The 27,208-nt window shown below is 50.7% G+C and overlaps 3 protein-coding genes across 5 annotated transcripts in view; 2 read left to right on the forward strand and 1 right to left on the reverse strand.

The window, feature by feature from the left end:
• EMP2 (epithelial membrane protein 2) overlaps positions 1-8,443 on the forward strand; it is a 30,056-nt gene extending 21,613 nt beyond the window's left edge. The window contains exons 3-5 of the mRNA XM_004750391.3: positions 1,757-1,847; positions 4,156-4,302; positions 5,523-8,443. Of these exons, the coding sequence (XP_004750448.1) occupies positions 1,757-1,847; positions 4,156-4,302; positions 5,523-5,710 (426 nt within the window). The 3' untranslated portion in view covers positions 5,711-8,443. The remainder of the gene's footprint in view (positions 1-1,756; positions 1,848-4,155; positions 4,303-5,522) is intronic.
• Positions 8,444-8,582: 139 nt separating this feature from the next.
• The window catches only part of GRIN2A (glutamate ionotropic receptor NMDA type subunit 2A), a 600,982-nt gene continuing 582,356 nt past the window's right edge, over positions 8,583-27,208 (forward strand). Inside the window, exon 1 of the mRNA XM_013055156.2 lies at positions 8,583-13,992. The gene's annotated coding sequence lies outside the window, so the exon portion shown is untranslated. The remainder of the gene's footprint in view (positions 13,993-27,208) is intronic.
• The window catches only part of ATF7IP2 (activating transcription factor 7 interacting protein 2), a 53,973-nt gene continuing 52,263 nt past the window's right edge, over positions 25,499-27,208 (reverse strand). For all 3 annotated transcript variants that reach the window (XM_045072217.1, XM_045072218.1, XM_045072216.1), the window contains 2 exons: positions 27,080-27,165; positions 25,499-26,503 (listed from right to left, as the gene is read on the reverse strand). In XM_045072217.1, coding sequence (XP_044928152.1) covers positions 26,090-26,503; positions 27,080-27,165 — 500 coding nt within the window. In that variant the 3' untranslated portion in view covers positions 25,499-26,089. The remainder of the gene's footprint in view (positions 26,504-27,079; positions 27,166-27,208) is intronic.

The following is a 27,208-nucleotide window of genomic DNA, read 5'->3' on the forward strand; positions in this document are numbered from 1 at the left end:
ATGCTGCTTGGATTAAACCCTCCTCTAGATAAATTTTTCAACCTCAGCAATTTGGGGATAGATCATTCTTTGCTCTGGGGCCATCCTGTGGACTGTAGGATGCTTAGCAGCATCTTTGATCCCTGCTCACTGGATGGCAAGCACTCCCACCCCTACTTGTGACAGCCGAAAATGCCTTTGGACATGGCCAGATGTCCTGAGGGGGAACAAAACCACCCTCAGTGGACGACCGCTGCCCTGGATCCCCTAGGTGACCCATGTCAGGTGATCTCTGCCCCTCCTGCCCTGCAGGTGGATGGTTCCTGCAAATCAGGAACCCAATTGAGAGTCCTCCCTAGCAAAGCTCATGCTTGGAACTTTCTCGATAACCCAGGCTCCCCTGAAAAATGGAACTTTTTACTTAAGTACTGAACTTCCAGCCATATGGCAAGGATGCATTTGATAAAATCTATTGGTATAGATTACTGTCTGTCCCAGCAGGAAATGAAGCTTTGTACCGAGGTCCTCAGTGGCCCACACTTGATCCAAAAGCCTGGCTTCAATCCCGATCAGTTAAGCCTCAGGGGCATTTAGAGTCAGAAACACAGCTCCCAGAGTCCCCAGGTGCACCTCACGAGTGGCCACCAGCTCTGCTTACATCTGGGACCCCTGTTAATTTATCATCACATAACAAACAGACCATCACAACACCTGCCCTGTAGGGAGTGAGCCCTGTGGAGTGCAGGCAGCCATAAGCAGCAGAGCTGGGATTCGAACCGCTCCCCACCCTCGATCTCATCAGGCAGGTAAATGCAGTGATCAGTTTCAGTTCCTGAAGGCTCTGGAAGTGAGTGTCCAGAGCAGAGCTCTCACACTGATACTGTGGCTCGAGGCACTGGGCCTGCCATTACCCAGAGGACCCCACGGTCTGCGACATAAATTCACTACCGTGAATGTTCTTTCCGAGCCCCTCTCAGTGTCCCTTGCCTCTACCCCTGTGGGATCCTGAAAGGGTCCTAGACACGGCGAAAGGGACGGACAGACCTCAGGGGCCAAAAAGCATCAGCCCAGGCCCCCGTTAATCCTTCGGGGGCCCTTGGGTGTCTGTGCTGCTGTGCACTCCTGAGAAGATACAAGCCCTGTTTTTGCCTCTCAGGGAGTCAGCGGGTGTCGTTAGGAGTTAGGAATTGCACTTGATATGTAGCTGGCACATGGTGGGAGTTCAGCGACCGTCGGTGGACAGGAGGATGGGAGAGGGAGATTCCTGTGTTTGGGTGGGTGGATGGTGTACAGAGGGCCCACTGGGCAGGGAGCCTCAGAAGCACAAAGAAGAAGCAGACACTTGGACAGAAAGAGGAGGGTTTTGTTTGATCATTCCTTCTGTACTAGGCCTTGCCCCTAGATTTCAGCCTCTCTGACCACCTGCCCCCGAGACTTCACCCCTGTAATTCTTTGGATTAACCGCGGTGCATGCCTGTGACCCCCTATGAGCTTTGTCTGTGCCCCTGTGCCCTGGGAGGGCCTAGTCCCCGGCCCGTGTCTTACTTTTCAGCCACCCCCCACACAGGGGAGCCTGTCGGAAATGCAGAATCCCAGGCCCCAACCCAGAGCTCTCAGTCAGAATCTGCATTTTAACCGACTCCTGGTGACTTGCATGCACAGGGCAGACACAGAAGCGCGGGTCCCGAGTACTGACCGACCACTGTGCCTCGAAGCCGAGTAGGAGGAGCGTCTTCTTGGTTAACCGTTGGCCTGTACTGTGTTTCCGTGTTTACAGGCCTGGTGGGTAGGAGAAGAGTTTTTTGCAGACGTCTGGAGAGTGTGTGTCAACAACACGAATTGTACAGAAATCGATGCGAGCTATCAGGGTGAGTGGTGAGCCGGTGCAGCGCCCCTTAGCTGTTCCCTGTGGATAGTGAACCCCCGTTCGTTGCTTTCACGCCCGCCCTTGCACTCTTGGGGTCCCCCAGAGGGGCCTGGCCGAGGGCTCTGTGCAAGCTGGAGACAGGAGGGATGTGCAGAACCCAGAGGCTGGGGGCGTGCTGGGCCCAGCGGAGTTGGGGGCACACTTCCCTTCCCTGTTCCTGGACCCAGGAGAGCTTCTGTGTCTCTCGAGGTGCCGGCAGATCGGGCGTCCGGTGAAGCCTCTCTTCTTGGTGCGCGGCCGCTGGCCTCACAGGGCGGAGGGTAGAGAGCCCAACCGGTCCTCCACCCTCACAACCTGATTTACCCCCTAGAGGCTCCGTGTCCCGGGGCCATCCCATGGGGGATAGGATTTCGATAGCCTCATTTTAAGGAGATGGAAACGATCTGCAGCAGCTGTATTTGGACTGCCCCTGGGGGATTCCAAATACGGATTTCTGGTGGCCGCCCTGGAACCACTGTGCCCTCATCTCTGGGAGAGGGGTCTAGGAGTCTGTTTTTTGGGTTTTTTTTTTTTTAGGAATCTGTATTTTTAACAAGCCTCCAGGTGATTTCTGAGATTGGACCAATTTGGGAAACACCACTCTTAGCCAGAGGGTCCCAGCCTTGGGCCCATGTTGGACTTGCCTGGGGGAAGCTTACCCACCTCGCCCCTGTGCCTGGTTCCAACACCGGAGATTCTGATTCTGACCCACATCCTCTCTGTGTAGTGTGCTGGATTTGTATTTTTCATGCAGCTATAATTTACAAATAAGAAATGTACTTCTTAAGGTCTCAGCTTATAGAGTTTGGACAATTACATATATGCCCACATAACGACCATCCAAAGCAAGATAGAGAATTTTCCTGCTATCTTAGAAAGTTCCCCTGGGCCCATTTCCACTGGTTTCCCACAGGCCCTGTCCCAAGGGCAACCACTTCTGACTTCTGTCACCCTCGTCTCCTTCTGTCTGTTCTTGGACTTTGTGTAGACAGAGTCATACGGTGTGTGTGTGTGTGTCGGCGGGAGGTGGTCAAGCTTCTTTCCTCAGCATAAGGAATGGGCCAAGGGCCTGGGTGCCCTGTGGGTGATCCCCACATGTGGCCAGGATGAACCAGCACCTGTTGCTCCAAGCATTTCGTGAAGGATTTAGGAATCACGCTTCCCTCCTGTCAATTTCAGGCAAAAGTCGGAAAAAAGGAGAAGGCTCATTCGTAGGTTTTCCTGGGCAACTTCAGCCACTGTCCCCTCACCTCTCTTAGCTGCATCCTGGTGATAACCTTCAGCCCTTACCTGGGACTCCCCTCTTGGCAGCACCCCCTAAAATCCTTGCATGGATGAATTCCTTCCACTTCCCCTGCCTGAGGCGGGGGGAGCTGTTATCATCCCTGTTTTCTGGAGGAGGAAACTGAGAGCCATGCAGGTGGTTCCAGTCTGTGTCCTTGATCCTTTCTCTACACCCGCAGCGTGGGGCTTCCACTGTGTCCTCCCCGAGTGCCATGGCCTCCATCTGAGACCGGCTCCTTTCTCTGCTGAGGCTTCCCTCTGCAGACCCCTGCTCTCCAAAAGGGAGCTCCTCCTTTTCTCTTTTTCCTAAATAGTGGTCACAAGGGTAACTCTCTTCTTTTCAGGGCATATAAGGTAGTTCCCAGAGCACTTCTGAAGGTCACTCAACCCTGTGAGCCCCAGATTCCCCAGAGTCCCTCTGGAGACCCCTAATCCTGACCCGTCCATCCTGACTTCCCAAACCAGAGGTTGCCAGATTGGAACCCAAGGGTTTGTACTTTAAAAAAAATAAAAATAAAAAATCATGGGACGCCTGGGTGGCTCAGTTGGTTGGACGACTGACTTCGGCTCAGGTCATGATCCCGGAGTTCCGGGATCGAGTCCCACATCGGGCTCCCAGCTCCATGGGGAGTCTGCTTCTCCCTCTGACCTTCTCCTCGCTCATGCTCTCTCTCAAATAAATAAATAAATAATCTTAAAAAAAAAAATCAAAAATCCCCAGCCATGTGCTGAGAAGAATGAAAGAGCAGGTGGTTCTCACTCCCTTTACCAAAAAAAGATGTTGGAGACCCTCTGGTCCAGTGCACAGGTGGACACTGGGGGAGGGGACACTGGGACGACCCCTTGGCTGTTCTGGTGCTCATACTGTGCAAACGTACTTCTGCCTCCCATCATCCCTGACTCTGGAGCTGTCCCGTCACTCTGCCCACCTGAGGGGCCCAGGGGTCTGCGGTCCTCAGTCCTGCTGTCTTGCCCTCTCCCCACAGATTACCCCACCATGCAGGCGGTCCAGGCCACCATGATCCTGTCCACCATTCTCTGCTGCATCGCCTTCCTCATCTTTGTGCTCCAACTCTTCCGCCTCAAGCAGGGAGAGAGGTTCGTGCTGACCTCCATCATCCAGCTCATGTCATGTAAGTACAGCGACAGGCTTCCTGGAATAAGCGTTCCCTTCCCGGCCACCATGAGCAGGAGCCAGGAGCCGTGCAGCGGGTGAGGCTTTGGAAAGGAGAAGCTGGCCGACATGCTGTGGCCTAACATTTTATACCTCAGAGTCGGGATTTAGACAGAGGGTCAGAGCAGCCGTGCCGGAGACAGGAAGCCTCAGCCAAGATCTGCAGGGTAAGCAGGAGCTGCCATCAAGAATGGGCTATCTTGGTACGGAGGGAAGAGGCACAGGTTCCCCAGGGAAGATCAGGGTACTTGACCTCATCCTGCCACTAACGTCCGTTGGTGATTCACTCAGGATGCTTTTGACTTCAAGTAAGAGGAAAATCCAACTAACAATGACTTCAGCCCCAAAGACTGTTGCTTTTCTGAAACAACAAAAAGCTTGAAGGTGGAAGGTCCATTGTGGGTCTGACAGGCCAGCAGCAGCAGCAAGAATCTCCACTTGACCCTTGGATGCTTTCATCCTCAGAGTGTCAGCGATGACTTCCTCATGGCCCCCAAAAGGCTGCTGTAGCTCCAAACATTCCTCCTGACCTAACAGTATCTGAAGCAGTTAACAAGGGAAAGCACAGCAACCAAAAAAAAAAAAAAAAAGTGCTTTATCCTCCCTGTCTTTTTCCAGGGAGTAGTATTTTTCACTGAAGCATTTCTCTGTGGCCAGAACTGGAACATATTAGAAATAAACAGGAACAGGATTGCCTGGGGGTGGGAGACAGTTGGCAGAGTATGGTGCGCAGGCCAAATCTGGTTCACTGCCTGGTCTTGTAACATTTTACTGGATCGTAGCCCCGCCCATTCATTTGCATTCTGCCTGCGGCTATGTCCACGCAGCCACCGCAACCTCGGCTGAGCTGAGTAGTTGGAACAGAGGTTGTATGTGGCGCACAGACCCTGAACTATTCTCTGTCTGGCTGACCCGTGGCCTTAGACCAGTTATGGGCTGGGTTTCCAGCTGCCCAGGCAAAATCGGGCTCCGCTAGCCGCAAGCGGGAAGTGAAGCCATACAGAGTGGGCAGCTCTGCCCTGCGATGAAATAGCAACAGTGCTCTTTCACCTGGACTAAAATAAACACCCGCCAATAATCAGAGCTCAAGTGTGCTTCCTCTCTGGCCATGGTCCCCTCGGGTTCATGGCCCATGCTGTGACGCGGTCGGTGTCTGATTTATTTGCTTGCTCTCGGCAGGCCTTTGTGTTATGATTGCGGCTTCCATATACACAGACCGGCGTGAAGACCTGCACAAGAGCAACTTCGAATTCTACCGGCAAGTTCAGGAAGGCAGCTACGGCTACTCGTTCATCCTGGCGTGGGTGGCCTTCGCCTTCACCTTCATCAGCGGCCTCATGTACCTGATCCTAAGGAAACGCAAATAGGAGCCCTGGAGCGAGGTCGCTTTTGCTGCCGTACAAAAATCTACGTTCAGATAACCGTTTTGTATATAATCAATTTTTTGTGTGCGGTTTTTCTAGCAAACATATTGTTTCCTTTAAAAGCCAAAAAGAAAAAAAAGAGAGAGAGAGAGAGAGAGAAGAATTTTGCATTCTTGAGATCAGAGAATAGACCATGAAGGCTGGGATGCAGAATTCCTGCCCATCTGAAAGTCTCAACGAGACCAAGCCCCCAATCCAGCGATGCTCAAGTCCAAAAACATTCAGCAGGAAGTTTCTTAACCCTGGGGATGTGATGTGATGTGACAAGAGACCAAGAACTCCAGGTCTCAGGGGGACATCCTTCCCTAGGTGTGAGCTGCGCTGAGCCCCTACCCCCCCAGCTCAACCTCCCCTCCCCCTTCAGTCTGTGTTAGGGTTGGAGGTGGGGTGAGGGGTGAAGCCTGCTCAGATCTTTATCCAAGTTCCATGTGAGAAACAGGTGTCACCCCTGTGTTGTGTCTATACCCAGACCAAAGCCTCCTGTGCTGGGCTGGGTCAAGAAAGTGCCACCCACCTTTTGTGACACTGTTACCGGCTTGCCTTAGGGGAGGCAATCTTTAACTTGGGGTTGGATTTAGGCTCACCTTCCTAAGGCAAAGAATCTCAGCGTGATCCCCAGCAAACAGTAGTAAGGGGCCCTCCCTAGACCTACGGAATCAGAGGCTTCAGGGATGGGGCCTGAGCACCTGCATTTCTAACAAGCTCCTTGGGGACACGAAGCTCCTTGAAGCTGAGGACCACGGCCCTGGGGCCAGGCAAGCAGAGCCGCCTCATAAATGTTAAAGATCTTGTTGTGTCCAGATGGTGAATGCCGGCCTCTGCTGGCCTCCATCACCCCAGCCTCCCCCATCCGTCCTGCAGCTGCTCACAGGTGGGCCTTCCCAACAGCACCCCGGCCCCGCACCCCCACAGCCAGCCAGACAGCCCAGGGGTACTGCTGCCTCCCTCCTCCTCTCAGTAGGAAGGCCCCGCCCTCCTCCTCCTGCCCTGCCTTCTAAGGCTTGCTGGCCTCAGTGGACCCACCCACCGTTCCTTCAACAGCATAAATTGCAGAGGGCTTGGTGCCTGCCCAGCACCGGGGATGCCATGTGGGCAGGCTCTTCTGGGGCTCGCCGTCCCGTGGAGAGGGCAGCTGAATACTTACGAAAAGTAATCGCACAGTGAGGAAGGCGGCAGAGAACACAACCAGGGGTTCAAAAGTGAAGCTCATGGGTTGGGGGGAGACTGCTCTGTCCCTGCAAATCCCAGAGGCACTCAGATGGGCTGAAATACTACTCCAGCCAGCCACACGGAGTGCCTTCACTGGGCAGTGTGGTCTGGGTTACCTCCAGAGGACACGTCTCTGGATCTGGAGGGGCCCGGTGTCCTGACTGCAAACAAAGCCAGTGAGAAGCTTCCAGATGGCCATGGCTTTCCACTTTGGTGCGCACACTGCCCCCCCCAGGCAACATGCTTCGGCAGGGTCTGGGTGAAGGGTGCTCTGGGCGATTCTGAGACCATCTTATGGGGTGCCAGGGTGGTGGCGGCGGGGCGGGGGGATGGGTAGTTTGTCCTTAAGTGTGGGAGCAGTGTTTCCATGTGCGGCCAGGCAGGTGACCCCAGGAAAGGCCCGTGGAGAAGCTCTCCGCACCTCGCTGTCTGTAGCCTCCCAGTTATTGAGTGTGCTGCTGGGGCTGTGTGGGGGACCCACCCACCCCCTCTCAGTGCTGGTGCCATGTATGTGCTTTTGCCCCTGACCTTCATCAGCCCGGGTCCTGTGGAGCTGGGAAGATGTCTGGTTTGAGTGATTTAGGGCCACCACGGACACCAGAGCAGGACTGGGTTCTCTCTCCATCCAGTCATTCACTTGCTCGTTCATTTTCAACAGACTAGTCAGTGCTTACTATGTGCCAGGCGCTGGGTGAGGCTCTCAAAACACAGGGCAAGCGAATTCAGACAGACTCTCTGAGACAGGACCCCAACACTGTGCAGGGTGACCTAGGGACAGAGACAGGACCAGTGGCCACCTCGTGCCTCCACGGAAAACCCCCGTTAGCCCTGCTGTGGGTAGGGAGGGTCGGTCACACCCCTGGGGTTTGCACGATGCTACCTGAGCCTCAAGGAGGAAGGTGGGGCAACGTGTCCCAGGGCTTCTCACCCTTGTGGCTTTTCTAGATTTTTCTTGTAGCCACAGTGGAAACAAACAAAAAATCTTAGAGCCAGGGGTCTGGAAAGCCTACTCCGCCAGGCAGTGTGTGAATATCATTCCCCCGAACTTGAGCATCTGTGACGACCCCATGGATTTTTCTAGCTGGTCGCCACACCCATCTGTGACACCAAGGTTTTGTGAAATATGAGAGCTGCTTTCCCCCACGACCCCCCGACCCCACCGGTGGCGTGACCTGCACCGGGAAAGCGGGGAGGACAAAACTGTCCGAACTTCTGACCTGTAGGCAGACCCAGCCCTCCCTCGGTGCTTGTTATCAGTTACCCAACACAGCAAATTAGCTGAGACACCCAAGAAGCAAATATTAGGACCAAACATGTTACTTGTAATAACCGTATTTGAAGGAACTGTAGTTTGCGCCTTTTAGAACATTTTTATAAGTACTGTAATTCTCACGTGGAGGGGCTACGGATGGAGACAGACTAACTTGTTTTGTTATTTGCATTAAAATTACTTTAGGTCTCTGTTCAGATGAGTTTGGAGGACTGATTTGTTGCCCTGAGTGAATGTGTATATTCAGACCTGAATACTGGAGAATTGGGGATGTCCCCCAACACCACATCCTTTCTGCTGTAGGTTGTGTGCCTGTGCATATGGGAGTCCTGATATGCTCTGTATTTACTGGTGATGGAGAAACCCTGATCCCGAGGCCGTAGGCACACACACTAAACATAGCTGGAAAAACCACAGGAGTTGTGGCTTCGTTTAAAATCTGTCTGGATTGGGGCACCTGGGTGGCTCAGTCCTTAAGCATCTGCCTTCAGCTCAGGTCACGATCCCCAGGGTCCTGGAACTGAGCCCTGCATTGGGCTCCCTTCTCCATAGGAGGCCTACTTCTCCCTCTCCCACTCCCCCTGCTTGTGTTCCCTCTCGCTGTGTCTCTGTCAAATGATTAAGTAAAATCTTTATTAAAAAAATTCTGCCTGAATGGGGAAATAACTTGCTAATAGTTGAGAGGTTACTTCACAATATAACAGGTGACAGTTTTGTGTACTGGGGGGCAGTGGTTTTGGGGGGTAATGTGAGGGAAAGGCCTCAGCTAAATTTGAATCTTGGTTTGGGGACAAATTGTGATTTTAGGATAGTTGGGTACGTTCTGTTTCATGTGCCTTTAAAGTAGTCTATTTTCTATATTTTATATAATGTGAAACTGTACGCGACAAAGTTCGGAACTAGATCACCCAGGCCATCAGCCTCTAGTATTCCAACCATCCCAACAGTCAGGGGACAACGCTGCCGTTTCGAGCAACAGGCACCATGTGATTTCTCATCAAGACAATCGTGTGAGGTCTTTGCAGGGAGCAACTGATGTCTGACAACTCATCACAGGACAGCCTCCAGCGCCCTCTCCCTCTCATGGAACCGGATTCCTGGAGGAAGGACCCGCAGGGGCTCAGGACTCCATGCTTGGTTAGTGATCTGGTAGTACCATCTGAAAGTCCTCCACGATAGCAGAGCCAACAGTCCCCCATTTTGTATTTGCAGTGGTCTCCAAGGATTACAGAGACAGCCCTGTTCTCCAGTTTGCTTGATAAAGACTGTTGCTTTAAAGAGGTTGAGTGATGATGAAAATCAGACTATCTTCACGGAACACTCTGCTACAAAAATGAAAAGTGCAGCCAGAAACAAGAAGATGCTGGATACATAGGTAGATAAGTAGGTAGGTAGGAAGGTAGGTCAGTAGGTAGGTACATAGATAAATGAGGAGAGAGAGAGAGATCTTGAATTTTTACCTAAGGAATGCCAAAGGTAGTAAAAGCAATCTATCTGGGGAACCTACGTTCCCTTGTCTCTACATGTGAGTTGCAAACTAAAACCTTCAGTAGTTATTGTCTGTATTCTTGGTGTTTCTAGGGTTTCCTGTTGGTTGGCTTGGCTTGGGGTTTGGTCCACGTGGCAGGTAGATGGTGGTCTCTCCAGAGAACTCAATTTTATCTATTTCTTCCATTTGGAAGAAAGCTTGTCATTCATTCATTCACTAAATCTTGGTGACCTAGCCTGATTCATTCTGGGGAATGTTCCACACGTGCTTGAGAAGACTGTGTATTCTGCTACTCTCGGAGGGAATGTTCTGAGATGTCTGTCTGGTCCACTTGGTCTAAAGTCTGGTTCCAATCCAATATGTCCTTAGGGGTTTTCTGCCTGGATGATGTATCCCTTGCTGACGGAGGGGTTCGGAAGTCTATACTACTATTACTGTATCCCTCCCTTGGGATCTGTTAATACTGCTTCGTTAATACTGCTAGGTACTCTGGTGTTGCATTAATGATGGTACGTTCATTTTTACGGTAAAGGGATCATTTCATCATGAGGATGTCATAAATATTTATTCACCAACTATGTGTATATTATAGCCTAAGCATTGTACTCGATGTTAGTACTGTCTCAGCCCTGCTCTACACTTCCCTTAGTCCCATCAGAAAAAAAAAAAAAAAAAAAAAGTGAAAAGAGGCATACTTGGTGACACCTGAGAATTACATGAAATTCGAATTCCAGTGTCCATAAATAAGGTTTTATTGGAACACGGCCATGCCCTCTTGTCTCGCTATCACACACTGGCTGCCTTCTTGCTTTGCTAGCAGAGTCACCGTAGGACACGCACAGCCTTCAAAGCCCTAATACGATGTGGCCTGTTCCAGAAAATGTTTGCCATCCCCTGGTCTAATACAAGAAGGGAACTGTCTCTTTGTGTGTCTGTCTCTTTTTAGGAACAAGAAGAGTTTTCCTAGAACCCTTTGGCAGACTCTTCCCAATGCCCTTGGCCTGAGGATTCCAGATTTCATGCTTAACCCAGACACTGGCAGAGGTCATTAAAATGACCACGCTGAGCACTGACATCTTAGCCGGGGATCAGATTCCTTCAGCGAGGGATATACTCAGGAAGCACGCTCTTAGAAAAGAGAAGAGAAGAAGCGACGGACACTATGTGCCCCAGTCCATCCCTGGGCTGCCCCACATGCACACATAACTCTGTAAGAATTTTTAAGATTCTTATATATTCATGAAATGAACTAACCCCTTCCCAAGAGGTAAACAGCCTGAAGCCCAAACCAGTTAGTACTTCCAACTGGGGGGGGGGGGGGGCTCATTTGGCGACACGGATTATCCTCTTTATCAGATGTGGCACCTCATGGCCTGGCAACCTGTGACAGGAAGCTAAGTCCTAGACGCCCGATGTCCCCAACATGTAACGGGGGAAAGGAACAGGATGTCTATCCTAAACGATCCTCTTTGGAAAATGCATGAGCAGAAGCAGAATCAATCCCCAGTGGCTGAAGGTTCTGGTAGCAGCAGAGCTGGGTGGTTCTGCCTTATGGTCTTTTATGAGGCGGGGTAGACTTTGAGCTGGAGAACATCTGTCTCCTCGTCCTGTGGCTGTGTCTCCTGAGGCCAGAATGTCAAGCTGTGATCGTCGTAGCTACATCCCTGGGCTTGGCCCTTGGGTGAAAAGGCTAGGACCTGGCCTATCTTTTCTAGTTATCTCCGCCATTCTGTTCCGCTTTCAGCCTCCACGCCCCTGACCTGTGGTTTAGCACAGGGCTTGGCAAACACGACCGGCTCGCCGGCCAAAGGCCTGCTTTTTTTAAGGCCCCAGAGCGAAGAACGCATTTTGGTTCTTAAAGAGTGCTAAAAAAAAACGTGGAGAAGAATGCAGCAACGACCTTCGGCGGCCCGGGACACCTAAACCCTGTACCGTCTGGCCCTTTACAGGCCAAGGCGCCGACTCCTGGCTTAGAACTTGAGTCGTCCATCCCTGCCCATCTCTGAATCCTTGGACGTTAGACTGTGGGCTTCAGGCAGAAACAATCTCAGCAAAGCCGTATTTTCTTCCACTTCTGCTATTAGATGAACCACCCTTCGGCTCAAAGAGACGTTTTCTCGCAGGAGCTTAGTGGAAACTCTAGGAAGCTGCACAGGGCACCAGCCCCGGCATGTTTCTCAAACCTTCCCTGATACGACGACATCCGTCAGGACCCCGGAGTCCCGGCATGGAGCCCCGTGTCGGGCTCCCCGCTCAGCGAGGAGTCTGCTTCTCCCTTTCCCGCTGCCCCTCTCCCTGCTCGCGCTGTCACTCACTCTCTCCCCAATAAATAAAAATCTTACAAAACCCAAACAAAAGAACAGCGGCAGAGATGATCTGGTTGTCAAAGAGACCAGACCAGCCTGAAAGCGCGGATCCCACCGCCCTCGGCTCTGCCGCCTGCGCCGGCAAGCGGCTCCGCAGAGCGTCTGAGGCTCGCAGCGCCCACGTGTAGTCCCATCACTCAGTCGCGAGCCGCAGTGACTCCGGCTGATGCACCCCGGAAGACATCCGTCTATCCGCGCGAGCCTCACTCCTTCCGGTGCAGAGCGCGGCACGCCGCGTCCACCTGATTGGTGAAGACTGCGTCATGTGACCACGCCCTCGCTGCAAGGGAGGCATGTGGCCACGCCCTCGCTGCATGGGAGTCATGTGACCACGCCCTTGCTGCAAGGGAGGCTGGGAAATAGGCAGCGGGCATTGTCAGCGTCTGCAGGGGGAGGTCAGGGCGGCCACCCACCAAGACTCGGAAGGAAGGGACTTGCCCCGGGAGAGGAAGGAAGTTCCAAGGCCTGGAGGTCGAACCCGGTGCGAAGGTCCTGCTGCATCCTGCCGGAATCCCGTTCCCCATCTACCCGCTCGTGCTTCCCACGCTTTATGGACGCGTCTCTCAGCCACGGGTCCTTGCTCGTAGACATGTACAGTCTGCACTATTGTTTGCCGAACATTGTTCTTCCAAGCAACTATCTTTTAACATAAATGCATTGATTCCGAAGGAAAGTATCGGGTAAGTTGAAATCCAGCATCGGTTGTCCCAAGTGACCTGGATGGGATTTAGAATGAGAATGCTATGAAGTGCACTGCGGGTGTTTGCCTCGTAATGGCAATGTAAAAAACCCACAAACCGATGCTCCTGCTGGTGTGAGGGAATTCACAGGGGCGCCTGGTTCCTCCCGGTCACGATTTCCTGAATCTCCTCTTCCAAGCTGGCCTCGTGATACGGCCCAATCCCACACGGATGTCAGTGAGGCCATACCTGGATGTGCACGATCAGAGGTTTCCAGCCTCCGAGGAAGCCCGGCACGCCCCATATCTCACCCCCGCTTCTGACCACACGCCCCACTCGAGCTTCTGGGACGGCAGCGACCCAGGAGGGCGATGTGTAATCCTGCGCAGATGGCTAATTACAGAGCGTGTCTGGCTTTTTAAGGGGTTGAGGTTTCTGACTCATTGCCTCTGGGGCCGGAGCTTTGTTTTGTCTTCTCTGATGGCTGCCTTTCTCCCTCCCACCCAAGGCCATGGCCCCCGTCTTCTGCGAACAACCAAACCCTCCCGGGAAGGCAAGGCCAGGCCACCTAAGACACTTGGGCCTCAGAACCAGACAGGCCCAGGTTCCAATCTGACTCAGCAACTAGTTGCATGGAGGCTTTGCCAAGTGACTAAGATGCTCGTGTCCTAATCTGCAAATGGGGTAATGCTCCGGCCATCTGGTCTCCTGTTCTGCCCTTGTGTGTTGAGCACCTACTATGCACCATATAGTGGGGTAGGCACAGAGACGCAAGGATGGATCAGACAGGTCCTACACACTCATGGAGACTTCATTGTAGCAAGGACAAACAGACCGCAAGGAAGAAAAATAAAATTACAAATGGGGATACAGCCCATGAAGGAGGCAGGGTGATGGGAAGACAGCAACTCGGGAGACGAGGACTCATTGCTGGCGTGACGCCGACACTAAGACCTGCGTTAGGAGGGTCTGAGGACGGAAAGGACAGGGCTACGGGCCCCGCCGTTACGCAGGGTTGTGGGGATTCAGTGAGGAAGCCCACGTGTGGGACACGGTCCGGAGGACACTGAGTGCTCGCAGAGCCGCCCAGAACCCTGGCTGACAGACCATCTTCCCATGAATTGTATCATTACATTTGATTTTCATGGCAACCCGTCACACAGAGCAGACACCGTGCACTCCTGTTACTGGTGGGAAAGCTAGAAGAGCAGGTAAGTACCGGATGGAGGCAAAGCGGTTTCCTTTGGTCTCTCTTCTCCCCCAAACCACCTCCTTTGATTAATGGTGGCCCCTTGCAAGACGGGAGTGGATGAGCTAGTGTTTGGTGTTCGTGGGTCTGGGCTCAGCTGGGGGTGGGCTGGGCAGCTCTGCTCATACTGGGTGGACTTGGTCCCCACATCTGAGTGTTGGCGGATGAAGACTGGCCTTGTCTGAGATGGCGGGGGCACTCAGCTTTGTGTTCCGTAGCTCTCGTGTCCTGGATCAGGCTGGCTCAGGTATAGACTCACGGTGATGGCAGAGATGCAGGAGAGCGAAGGGGAAACATAGACCTTCTCTTGGGCTTGCGATTGGGATGTCACTCCTGCTGCTTCCTACGGGCCAGACAGGCTACAGATCTTACCTGAGTGCAAGGAGGGGAAACCAGCTCCCTCCTTCGGGGAGAGGACCACACCGTCACCTGGTGGAGGGTGGGGGTGAGAAGGTGAGGGCGGGAGGCAGCAAAGGCTGGAGGCCATTAATACAATCTGTTAGCACAGACTTCAGTTCAGGGCCATAAAATAGAGAATGTGTGTGTGTGTGTGTGTGTGTGTGTGAATGGAACCACCCAGAGCACACACCATTTAAGGCATACTTGTGCAAATGCACATTCCGGATCTGTTAAATCTCAAAGGGACTGGCCCAGTATCTGAATGTTGGGACTCCAGGTTTTTCGGGTGATTCCGAAGTTTGCAGATCTTCATTTTCAGGGAGCAGATCTAGGTATAAAGCAGATGAGTTTCAATTTTACATTTGGAGGTAAACGCTAGAACATGTATATGAGTATCTCCTCCACCCCTCCAAAAAAATGTGTATCCCAAATGTATCCTGTTTCCAGTGCGTTTGCTTTACAGACTTCAGGAGGCGCAGTGGCCAGAAAATGAAAAAGCAGGTACTACTACCACCCCCTAGTGGTGAGTGGCCGCATAACCACATAACAATAACACCACCCGCCCCCAGCAAGGATAGATTCTTTCAACATTCAGTTTAGTCAAATCCTACACAGCTGATCAAAGGTAGTTTGAGTATTCCTCCTTACTGAACAGTTAAATTTATCCTACCAGAACATTGCTATGTGCCGATTTTCATTAGTTCAATTCATTAATTTTTAGCCATGTGATTTTTAAAAATTCAATTAATTAACATAGAAGGTATTATTAGTTTCAGAGGTAGAGGTCAGTGATTCATCAGTCTTATGTAACACCCAGTGCACATTACATCACGTGCCCTTCTTAATACCCATCACCCCGTTACCCCCACCCCCGCACCCCTGTCCTCTCCTGCAACCCTCAGTTTGTTTCCTATGATTAAGAGTCTCTTATGGTATGTGTCTCTCTCTCATTTCATTTTGTTTCATTTTTCCCTTCCTTCCCCAATGCTCCTCTGTTTTCGTTTCTAAAATTCCACATATAAGTGAGATCGTATAACGATTGTCTTTCTCTGATTGATTGATCTCGGTGAGCAGATTACCCTCCGGTTCCAACCGTATCATTGCAAATGGCAAGATTTTGTTTTTTTTGGTGGCTGCATAGTATTCCATTGTGTATATAGACCACCTCTTCTCGATGCGTTCATCTGTCGATGCACATCTGGGCTCTTTGCGTGTTCTCAGCCATGTGATTTTTGTACCCTCATGTTTAGTTGGCACAATATTACCACATTAAGAGAGATTTGCTGCTTACAACTGGATGTCAGTATAGAAGTTACCTCTTTTTTTTTTTTGAGGTTTAAATTCTTTATTTTTTTTTTTTTAAATTTTTTAAAATTTATTTTCAGCGTAACAGTATTCATTGTTTTTGCACCACACGAAGTTACCTCTTCTTACATGAGACCAGAATATCTTTCCAGTGCAAAACCACTTTGAAGTCATTTTAAATAATTGTTATGAAAAATACCTGTGAATGTTTTCTTTCAAAATCTGGCCTTGTAAGAGCTCCCTAGTATGGACCAAAGTTTCTCAGCGTTGGCTCAGTGGGCATTGGGGACCAGATAATTCTCCATTCAGGGGCTGTCTTACACCTTTCTGGCATTTACCAGCATGCCTGGCTTCCACCCATTAGATGCCAGGAGACACTCCCCCCCCACACACATCAAACTGTGGCAGCAAAAAAGGTCCCCAGATCTTGCCAGATGTCCCCTGGGGAGGCAGAGTTGCCCTCAGATGGGAGCTCCCTACTGCTGTAGGGTTTTATATACCAGGAAATACGGTGACGGGCATTCCTCTGGGAGGTTGCAAGGGCACTGCTGGAAATTCTGAGGGTGGCTGGCCCTGCTGCTGCTGCTCCTGGGACAACAAGGCAAAGCCAATGACAGCCTGCCCCACTGTGGCCCTTGGCATGTCTGAACCCGCAGGAGAACAGCACAAGATGTTCCTGGTGCCCAGGCTGCAGCTGCACATTTGCTCAGTGTTTGTCATCAGCTGAAACAAACAGAGACGGGAGGAACCAGGAAGAAGTTACTGCTCCGTGTTTGTAGAAGGAAAAGAGCATAATTTCACTGGAGGCTTGGACACATGCGAGGAAAGGGAGGTGTGACCTGACCTTGGCACAAGGTTACCTTGAAAAACAGATTTTTCAATTTTTTCCAGAAGGAGAAGTTAAATTGCCAGGACAGGCTGCTGCCTCGTCCAGGAGGGGGTGGCGGCTGAGGGAGCTGCTGGAGACCAGAGCTCTGCCAGAAGACCAGCCACCTCCCTCCTTCCCCATCCTCTGTCCTCCCGCGGCTGCCTGGGTTGGGCGGACTTGGGTCCGGGAGAAAGGATCCTGAAAGCCCCCAAGCCATTTTTCGGATAAGGTGTGACAACCAGATCATGAGAAAGTAGCTCTCTGGGACCAAGGGTTGGGGTGACCCTGCGGTGCTGGCTGCCTCTGTCTCAACCGTATCCCAGCCACTCGGTGCTGTGTGCCCTGCAGCCAGCTGCTGGATTTCTCTGGGCCTCTGCTTCCTCTAAAATGGGCCTGATGGCGGCAGCAACTGCAGGGAGCATACAGTTGGTGCTCACTGATGGCTGTTAATCTCTTACTATTGTCAAGGCCACCTGCCCGGTGCATGGTCGATTCAAGGCTTGAAGCTAGATTGTCTGACCCCGGATCCCGGGTTCTTGCCCTTGCCACGTGCCAGAGCCCCCCTGGGATGCTTCTGAGCCCGGTTCCCACAGAAGGGGTCATTCACTGGTCTGGGGGAGCAGTCTGGGAGTGGAAGTTGTTCAAGTTCTCCAGGTGATTCTAACGGGTAGCCCAGGGCTGGGAACCTATCTCTGGTCCACGTTGTAACCCAGGTGTAAGGTAGTAAGTCAGGATGCTAGAGTATTTGACCTTCTGCGACTGGCTCGTGTGACTTTGCCTAACGTCCTCCGGGTTCACGCACAATGTGGCCTGTGACCACGTCTCCTCCTCCTTGGCGCGCACATTATACTCCATTGCGTGTACACCCCGTCTTTGCTTTATCCACCGGGCTCTGCTGATGGGTCTTTACTTTATTACCGCCTCTTGATATCACTTGACCTCTAGGAGTCAGACTCAGGAACAGACAGTGAAATGTGCATTGCCAGCAGCTGGGGGAAGGGGGTACGGCCTTGGCGCTCATGCAGCTTGGAAAACGTTCTAGAGATGTCCTGAACGCCGGCGTGCTTATGGTGAATGATAGCGGACACTCAAAACCGTAAGGAGGTAGATCTCCTCTGTTTCATTTTTCACCACGATTAAACAGTTGGGTGGTTCAAAGAAGTGTGAAAGTCTCCCGAGTGGGCAGAGCCCCCAGAGAGCAGGACTGAATGAATCAGAAGGGGCTTCCTGGAGGAGGTGGTGGCTGAGCTGACCATGGAGATGGACCTTCAGGGAGGAGAGGCACCCCCGGGGAGAGGAAGAACATGTAGAGCCAACATACCGAGCAGCCGCTGGAGTGGAAGCTTTCCCAGGGAATTAATGGGAGCAGCGGGCTGCTGGGAGCTCCAAGCAGGGATCTGGAGTCGTCGGTGTGAACCCAGACATGGGAGCTCCGAAGAGTTGCGGGTCCCACCTCCTCACCTCTGGGTGAGTTGACACAGTAACCAGAGTAGCTAATGAAGGGTGATGCTTCAGGCTCGCCCTCCAGCATCCATCTTCCTTCCGCTGGTTTTCAGCAAGGGAGGCAGAGGCCCAGGAGGCAAGATGGGGCCAAATGGGGCAAGATGTGTGACTAGCCCGATGGTGCCTGCAACTCCCCTGATCTCAAGTTTGGGCTCACATCTGCCTCCGAGCATGGGAAAAAGTCTTTATACTGGCCCGGGGTGGGGCTGGGGGAGTTGGGGGTGGGAGGTGGGGAAGTGCAGACTTGCTAGCTTGGAACTCCCTGCTGGTGGTGGAGCATGCGGGGGCTGCACCCCAGGCTTTGAGTCTGTCCCTGCAGGAGTGGGGCCCGGGGAATCCGCTGTCTTGACAAGCTCAAAGGGATCGCGATGGAAGGGGGGCCGTGGTGGGGATCAACTGGGAGTGTTTCACAGGCTCTTGAGCCACGTCTGCGAAGGCAGCCAGCGCTGTGGCCGTGAGACGGCCCAGCCCCCCAGAATTTCCTTCTTTGCCGGGTCTCTGCTCTCACTGAGCAGGAGCAATGCAGAAGGGGCCTAAAGGTGGTTTGGATGTGCCATGACCTGACTTCAGCATGGTCCGACCAAAACTGAGAAATTTAAAAAAAAAAAAAAGAAAGAAAAGAAAAAGAAAAAAAGGAAATGTCCCCTCCTCTGCAGGGTCTGCTGATGGTCGAAAAACCTACTGTGTGGCTATTTATTGCCCCCCCTTTTGTTTTTGGTGGCTAGTTTGCAGTCCCCCTCCCTTTGGTAATAACACCCCAAATTCCTTTTGGAGAATCATCTCTCCTTCCCTGTGGGCAAATCTGATGGGCAAGTCAATGAGATGTCTTGTGCTATGGGACCCACACCAGACCAATCAACCTTTCTTTCTCAGACTCTCCTGGGCTCGGGGAGGGTGGAAAACCCTGTCGGTGTTTGTTCCCTGGAGCAGGTGGGTCTTTATCTTCGCCCCCTTCTGAGCCTTCCCTAATTCGACAGCACAACTGAGCCAATTGGAAATCCCCCTCCTCAAGTTCTGATCTGCTTGACAACTCTGAAGGTCTCTCTCATTATCTCTATCTGGGTGCCGCTGCAAAGTTCTGGAAAGCTTCGTTTTGTTTTTAATCTTGTCGTGGGAAAGGGGAGGAGCTGGGGTGGGGATGATAATGGGAATCATTGCTGTGTGATTCCTCTGCCCTATTCAACATAGTCCACCGGAAGAGGGTCCCATTTTCATGGCAGACAACATAGAGAAAGTTGCTTCTAGAATCTTCCTGAGATGAGTCTTCTTCCCCTGGTGTTGGGTTCAGCTTAAGGTAATTAGTTTTAATCTACATCAATCAATGCTAATGTGACAAAAGGGGAGGAGGAAGAGACCGGAAAGATGATAGAATCCACCCTCCAGGGCTTTATTTCTAAGTAGAACTGGAGCTCTAAAATCGAAAACAGTCAGGGAAGGGTTTTTGAAAAACCAACTGACTTTGGCTTTTTTTTTTTTTTTGGTAATTTGTGAATGAAGTTCAAAATTGAAATCAGCTGAAAACTGCCAGAAAGCAAGCATTTTCCCTCTGCCCTTCTCAGTGTGTTTTTGATTGGTCCAATAATCGAATGAGCATAGGACAGATGAACAGGAGCAAAACAAATTTAATTACTATGTACCGGAGCCCCCCAAAGACAGTCAGACCCAAGGACAACCCCAGGCAGTTGAGGCTCACATGTCATCTGGAGCTAAGGGATGAGCAAGGGTCCTGGGGCTTCAAAGCAGAGGAGGGTGACTCACAGGACAAAAAGGGCAAATGTCTGGTAATTAGGTGGCTGACTTGCTATACTGATAGGTCATTCTGATTACAAAGCTGTCTCTTGGCCGTAGCTTCCTTTCTGGGCCAGGCTCCCTATCTAAATTCTCTTACATCGTTTAAGGAAGAGGTGAAAGTTTCTCTTGAGTCTGCTGGGTCTTGATTGCCTTCAGCTCAAAATAGTGCACGTGCCAAAGGGGCACATTTTGGGGGAGATTTGCTCTGAACCCCTGCAGAATCAATGTGGAGGTCTGGGAGGTAAGGACCATGTCCTTACCTCCTGTATCTAGATATTGAGTAAGAGACTTGCCACACTGGCACCATATTTCAAGTATGTTATTTTGTAGTGGTGTGACTCTTGGCTTCAACGTGAAAAGGACAAAAAAGTTTAACGTCGGTTTCAGAAAGGTGGGAAAGAGGCCTACTGCCACCTGGTGGCCAATTTTCCAAATTGTTTGCTGGGGCCTTTTAGGGAAGAAATTTGTGACATTGAATGTAGGAGGTGAAATGCAAAAATTCCAATGCCCTAGACCTGGGCATCCAGACCTTGGCTCTAGACCTGGGATAGATACATCTCTATATTCAACTAAAATCTTCATTATGAACCAAAACAATTTGGTTTGGTCTGGTAGATTCTTTTTTTAAAAATCAGATAGTCCCCAAGGAAGAGAAATGATTCCAGTGATTTCTTTCATGGTCATTTGGCATTTTCCTCTGCCAAGTTATTTTTCCTGGAGGACGGACTGTGTGTGTATTTATTCTGCCCTCCTTACTGGCCTCAGGGCAGAGTAAGTGGATCCTGAGGTCTGCTGGTTATGTGCTTTCAGGGTTCCCAGGAAAGGGTTCTTGATTCTCCTGCCCCTGGACATCACTTCCAGGACCCCAGCCCAGCTGCTGTCCTCTTGTTCTGAACACGGCAATAGACTTGTAATTGACTAATCACAAGACCCCGGTTCCCTGGTCTACCGGTCACCCCCACCCATTCTCTAGGTTAGTTTCTACATGGCAACAGGAGTGAACTCAGCCTTGTCTTCCCCTATTACCATCTTGATTGAAATCTTCGCTGGCTCTCCATAATGCCCAAGATACTGACCTACTTTTTTTAAAAAATATTTTTAAGTTTTAATTTTAATTCCAGTATAGTTAACATACAGCGTTATATTAGTTTTGGGTGTACAGTGTAGTGATACAACACTACCATACGTCACCCAGTGGTCATCATGACAAGTGCCCTCCTTAATCCCCATCCCCCCAGCACCTCCCCTCCGGGAACCATTAGTTTATTCTCTATAGTGAAGAAGAGTCCGTTTCTTGATTGGTGTCTTTTTTTTTTTCTTTTCTTGTTTGTTTCTTAAATTGTACACAAGTGAAATCCTACAGTATTTGTCTTTCTTGGGATGATTTATTTCGTTTAGCATTGTACTCTCTAGCTCCATCTGTCATTGTAAATGGCAAGATTTCATTCCTTTTTATGGCTGAATAATATTGTTATATACCTAAAAATGCATCTTCTTTATCCATTCACCCATCAGTGGACACTTGGGTTGTTGGCACAGTCCGCCTGTTGAAAATAACACTGCGATAGTAAGGAGGTTCCTCCAAAAGGTAAAAATAGAACTACCTGTGATCCGGTAATGGCACTACTGGGTATTTACCTAAAAAATACAAACACTAATTCAGAGGGATACAGGTACCGCTAGGTTTTAGCAGCATTACTTACAATAACGACCCAGCTTCAGTCTCTAATACGGTCCCAGGTGCGGTTGCTGCCTCAAAAACAAGCCCCAAATTTAGAGGCCTCGAATAACTTTCGTTTTGGTTAGTTTTGTGGGTTGGCAGTTTGAGTGAGTGGGGCTCAGCTGAACTGTTTGTCCGATCCCCATGGCTTCTGCTGGGGCGTTTGAAACCCAGGATCTGCTTCAAAGACGGCTTCCTCACTCATGGGGGGGCTCCCATCTGCCACATGTGACATCATGTCCTCCAGGGTCTCCTGAATGGGCTTCTTGCAGCAAGGTGATCTTAGGATGCTTGCACTTTTTAGACAGTGGCTGGCTTCCAAGACACAGAAAGTCGAAGTTGCCAGGCCAGCTCCCGGAGCTGCTGCAGCGTCGCTTCCCTATGCTTCATTGGTCAGAGCAGTTCTAGACCTGCCAGAGCCAAGGGGTAGAGACAGACTGTCCCTCGCAGTGTGGAGCCGGGGGAGCAGAGAAGGGAAGCAAGGCTGAGCTGCAGGAGACCAGTGAGGTCCTCTATGCTCTGCGGTCCACGGGCTAGCCCCCCACAGCCTCCGTGGGCCTCCCTGAACTATCCTGATGCCCCTGCCTCTTGCACATGTTCTCTGTGCTCTTAACCTGGTGAGCTGTACCCGTTTTGCCAATCTCCCCTGAATCAGGATTTCCAGACCCTCCACGGGCTGTAAGAGTCCAATGACCCATTGTTTGGTCCCCCAACTTATTTTGAAAAGTTTCAACCTACAGAAATGTTGCGACATGACATCCACAGACTTTCACTTAGATTCTCCAACTAACAACGTTGTGGTCAATATTTATTTTGGCCTTTCTGTGTGTGTGTGTGTGTGTGTGCACGCGCACGTGCGTGCACGCAAATTTTTTTGAACCATTTGTGAGTCACAGACGTCAAGGCATGGAGTCAAATGTCCGTCATTTAACGTGGACGTGGCGCTATTACCTGTACAGTCTGTAGCTGGGGCTTCGCCTGTTGTCCAGATGATGGCCTCTAGAGCTGTTTTTTCTGAATCAGGATCCACTAAGAATCATGTAGTGGGTTTCACTGGCCCATGGGATCCCCTGTTACACCCAAATTCTCTTGCTTTAGAAGACTTTCTTGAGTGAGGGTTAAACCCCTCGACCTGGCACAGACCCTTCCTGCACACATCCTCATGCCTTGTTCCTTCTAATCCTTCTAATCCTTCAGGCCTAAGTGCCTCCCTCTCTAAGAAACTCTGCTTGACTAGCAACCCCCTCCATCATGCTTTACTGTATCTCCTGCTCAGTTTCCTTATGGATCGCGTTGTGTTGTTCTCTGAAAATCTTGTGTGTTTACTTTTTACTTATTAATGTCCTTAGGTCAGTTCCAAAAGGGCAGGGACCGTATCTACTTTTTTTTTTTTTTTTTAAGATTTTATGATTTGAGATTGAGGGAGAGGGAGGGAGAGGTAGAACGAGTGGGAAGGAGGGGCAGAGAGAGGGAGAAGCAGACTCCCGCTGAGCAGGAAGCCCGATGCGGGGCTCGATCCCGGGACCCTGAGATCATGACGGAGTCCCAGGCAGAAGCCAGGTGCCCGGGAAAGTATCTGCTTGTTCTCCTTCTTAGTTCCTGGCCGGGTGTCTGGCGTACGGCAGATGCTCAGTGATCCCTTGAATGAATGAATGCATGAGTATTTCATGGGGAAAATTTAACGAATTGGGGAAAACGATTTTGGGTTGGCTGAGCTTCATGTCCCAAACCTTTTTACCATGTCATAAACCTCTTGGCACAGCTGCTAAGAATTTCTACTCTGTCTTGGGCTATCGCCCAGCCTATCTATGTCTGCCCTCTGATTTGCTCAGAGGAATAACCCCTGCCCATAAATTTACCAAATTGGCTTTATACAGAGCCCATTTGGGCTGAAACAAAGTCATATCCTACCGCTGAACTACCCAAGTATCTCTGCTTGCCACTCGAGGGTCCCCATCTTACCGCTGAACTACCCAAGTATCTCTGCTTGCCACTCGAGGGTCCCCATCTACAAGCAAGAGACAGGTGTGTCCCTATTTTCATGGATAAAAAGAGCATAGTTCACCCATGGAGCTGACCTTGGGCTGTGGTGATCGGTTTCATTTGCAGACAGGCCAGAAAATACCCCATGACCTCAAGTAATTATCCCCATGTGGGGCTCCCCCCCCACCCCTTGCTGTATCTGTACCCTCTCTTCAGGCCACTGTGGACATCAGTCCCACAGGCCATGCCTACCAGTAGGTACTCCCTCCCCCAAACTGAGTACTCCCCTGCATCCAAGGAGTGAAAGCGTGCGATTGCAAAAATTAAGTATCCTCTGCCTCTTGTGTTATCCTGGCTAAATCCGTTCCAGGCCCCCTGTCCAACTGCACACACTAATCCAGGGAGAGAGAACTGGGTTGGAAATAGTTTTAACTATTACTCGTGAATATAGAAATATTATCTTCACAGATCAGATGTTATTTCCCTGTCTCGAAGTAAAGGAAAAGAACTACCAGATGGGTCCTTGGCCCAGGGCTTGCTAACAGCAGCCCACAGCTGTGTCCCTTGAGATTGGCCTTACTGCAATCTTTACAAAAGCTGAGGTGACAGAAGTTCAGAGATCGACACTTTTACACTTGACCCACTACCACCAAAATCCAGAGGATGGAGGGAAATTGGACTTAAAAAAAAAAAAAAAAGCCTGTCATGCAGCCAATCCAATTCCATCCATTCCTGTCTTTTGGCCTCATAGGAGAGTTCCGTCGGGAGAGATGCAACTACCTGATATTTCCACCCTTGCTGGAGGAAATCCAGATGTGCTTGGGCATGAGGGTCACGTTGAGTCAAAGGCCACGCTTCATGCCCAAAGTCAGGGCATCCGTTTCCCTTTATGTATGATGCAGTCGTATTAGGTACCAGATCTGTGTCGTCCTTAGGCTGGCTCTCTGCCGGTGCCGCCGAGGGGATAACACTTGAGGATCTTGCCCCTACACTTTGCAAAAGGCAAGAAAAAGTGCTGCTCGAGGCACCAGCCCCAATGCTTACTGTCAGCCTTCCTCCCCCATCCTGGTATCCTGAAAGCTTGTAAGACCTGTGCGCCCACCCGCATTCCAGAAGCGGGCCGGCTGGGGATGGAGTTTCACTTTGGTGATGCACACCCAAATCTTGTTTAAGGTGTCAAGTCTTCGGGCTTCGCTTGGCACGTACCTGAGTGTCTGGTCTGTGTCCGCCCCCCCCCCCCATGGGTGCAGTGGTCCCCCTAGTGAAGCCCTTGTCCTGAGCCGCAGTGGGCTCGCCATTGCTCTCAGCTGGAAACTGGGCCTCGTGGAGGGCAGCTTGTCTCATCCGTTCAGTCAGAATCTGGCTTTTCCAGGGGCAGTGTATTAGAAGAGAAAGAGACAGGAGACTGAAAAATAATAGCTTTACTTCGGACTGAAGCTGTGAAGGTATTCATAAAATGCCAAAGAAAAGCGCTCCTCGTTCAATTTTTGCAATCTCGGAGCCTCCGAGGACTGCACTCTCACCATGGACCCAGAAAGCCCTCCTCTGGGGAGCAGACTGTCCCTCCCACTAGCAGTGACGTCCCTTGGCTTCAGCAGTCCCCCCGACCGACTCACACTCACCCAGTCTGCTGGCCCGTTGAGTTCCCGGGCAAGCCGGGCTAGCCACAGCTTCCCTCCCGTGCGCCGCAGACAGACGTGCGCCCGGGACTCTGCTCTCGGGGCCCCTACTGCTCTGTTCCTCCGAGGAACGGGGGCACCAGGAGAAGAACAGAGCAGCACGGAAGAATCAACACATGAAAGCCTTAAACCTACAGCAAGCCTCTCCGTTGTCCAGAGCTGAAACAGTGGGCTGGATGACGGTTTTATAAGACATACTCCGGGTTTTGTGTACACAGCACACGGTGTTGAACTGATTTTATTACGTACCTAAATATACAAACAGATTTAGGGAAAACCTCCAGACTCGTTTTCCAAGTGACTGGGTAGCCAAAAAACAAAAACAATGGAGAGGGCAAATTCATGGCCCTTAGATTTTGAACAGAATGAGAAGACACTTATTTACATAAGATCTTGGGGAGATGAACCCCACAGACGAGCCTGCCTCCGAAGAGCGGGTTTTTCACCAACCTGCACTGCCCACAGACGCAGGTGCCCGGCAGCAGACTGCTGGCCGAGGTGCCGGGGGCAGCTCATGCGCCAGGGTCCGTGGGCAGCGGTACTGTGCACGACACTGCCCAGCGACAGTACGTTGTAGAACATACCCACTGGGAGTACTTACGGGGTGCAAATCAGAAACTCATGAAACTAGAGGCCACTTTTGACACAGGGAAGAGGACTGCCCTATACAAAGGGTTCACAATCTGGACTGGCCCTTGAAGATGGCAAACAGTGTTAGAGGAACATCGTAAACCAACCAACAACTCAAACATGAAAAAACAAAACAAAACAATGTGGTACAATATAATTACCAAAGCCTTTTTTTTTTTTTTTAGGTAAGAGTTTCAGAAAACCCAGGGATAGATTTTATATCACAAAATGGTCCATATCGCCCAAAAATGTCTTTTGATTGGACAGTAAAATAATATTTGTTGGAAGCTAAAAATTGAGATAAAGTACAGGCCATGGGGAGGGGCAGAGCTTTAATTTCTCCAATTTTCTTCCAAATCAACTTATTGCTAGGGTTCTCATGGCAGAGGAAGAGGTGATAGCTTTCCACGGGGGCGCATTTGGGGTTGATTTTGGCAATGTTCCAAGTCAGGGCAATGCCCTTGGGTCTCAGCACCCGTTTCACTTTGAGCTCGGGCTTCTGGGGAGGAAGCGTGTCCCGGATTTTGTCCACCAGTTCAGGGAGTAGTGGTGGCGGCTCTGGGAGAGGTGGCAAGTGCTCAAAGGACTCAAGAACCTAGAAAGACATTTATAAAGTTTAGCAAGCTCGACTGGCCATTTTTGATTAAAGTTCTCAACTGCAGTTCCAAATACACTGTGTGTTCTCTGACCCATTTACCAGAATCACGAGAACATTCAAGACTATGTGGGCCTGGCTGGGTCCAGTCTTCCTAACCATCAGCTTCTTTTGGCATTAGGATCTCCATGCTCTGGAACCACCGATCCAGAAAGGGTTAGGTCCCAGACACGCTGGATAAATATTCCATCAATTCCAAATTGTGTCCCCAAATGTTGTGCTAATTTGCCTGAAAAGTGTGAGTGTGCAACACCCATTTCCCTCTACCCTCATTGATCATGGCTGCTACTCTTAAAAATCTTTTGTGGGGTTTAAAAAAAAAATACATATTTAACCTCCAGAGTTTCTGGAAAATTCAATTAAATTATTTTGGTTCCATAAGTAAGTAGAGGCACAATAGCACATTCTGAAAAAGTACAAGCTGAAATGTGACCCAGGTGTTTCTGTGTGAGTACGGTGGGTACGTCCACTCAATCTGGAATGCGTATTCCTGGATAGAGCGGCTCCGATCCATACCTGGGCTGCATTTTGTGCCACGGGGGTTGTCTCCTTCGAGATCAAAGCAGCTTTTGCAGGTGACTCCATGGCGGATGCTGAACTTCCTGTGAACGCAAGAGTTGAGAAGCAAAACTAGTTTATGCCTTA

This window comes from Mustela putorius, unplaced genomic scaffold (assembly GCF_011764305.1).
Source record: "Mustela putorius furo isolate JIRA1106 unplaced genomic scaffold, ASM1176430v1.1 tig00004007_pilon_pilon_pilon, whole genome shotgun sequence".
NCBI classification, from domain to species: domain Eukaryota; kingdom Metazoa; phylum Chordata; class Mammalia; order Carnivora; family Mustelidae; genus Mustela; species Mustela putorius.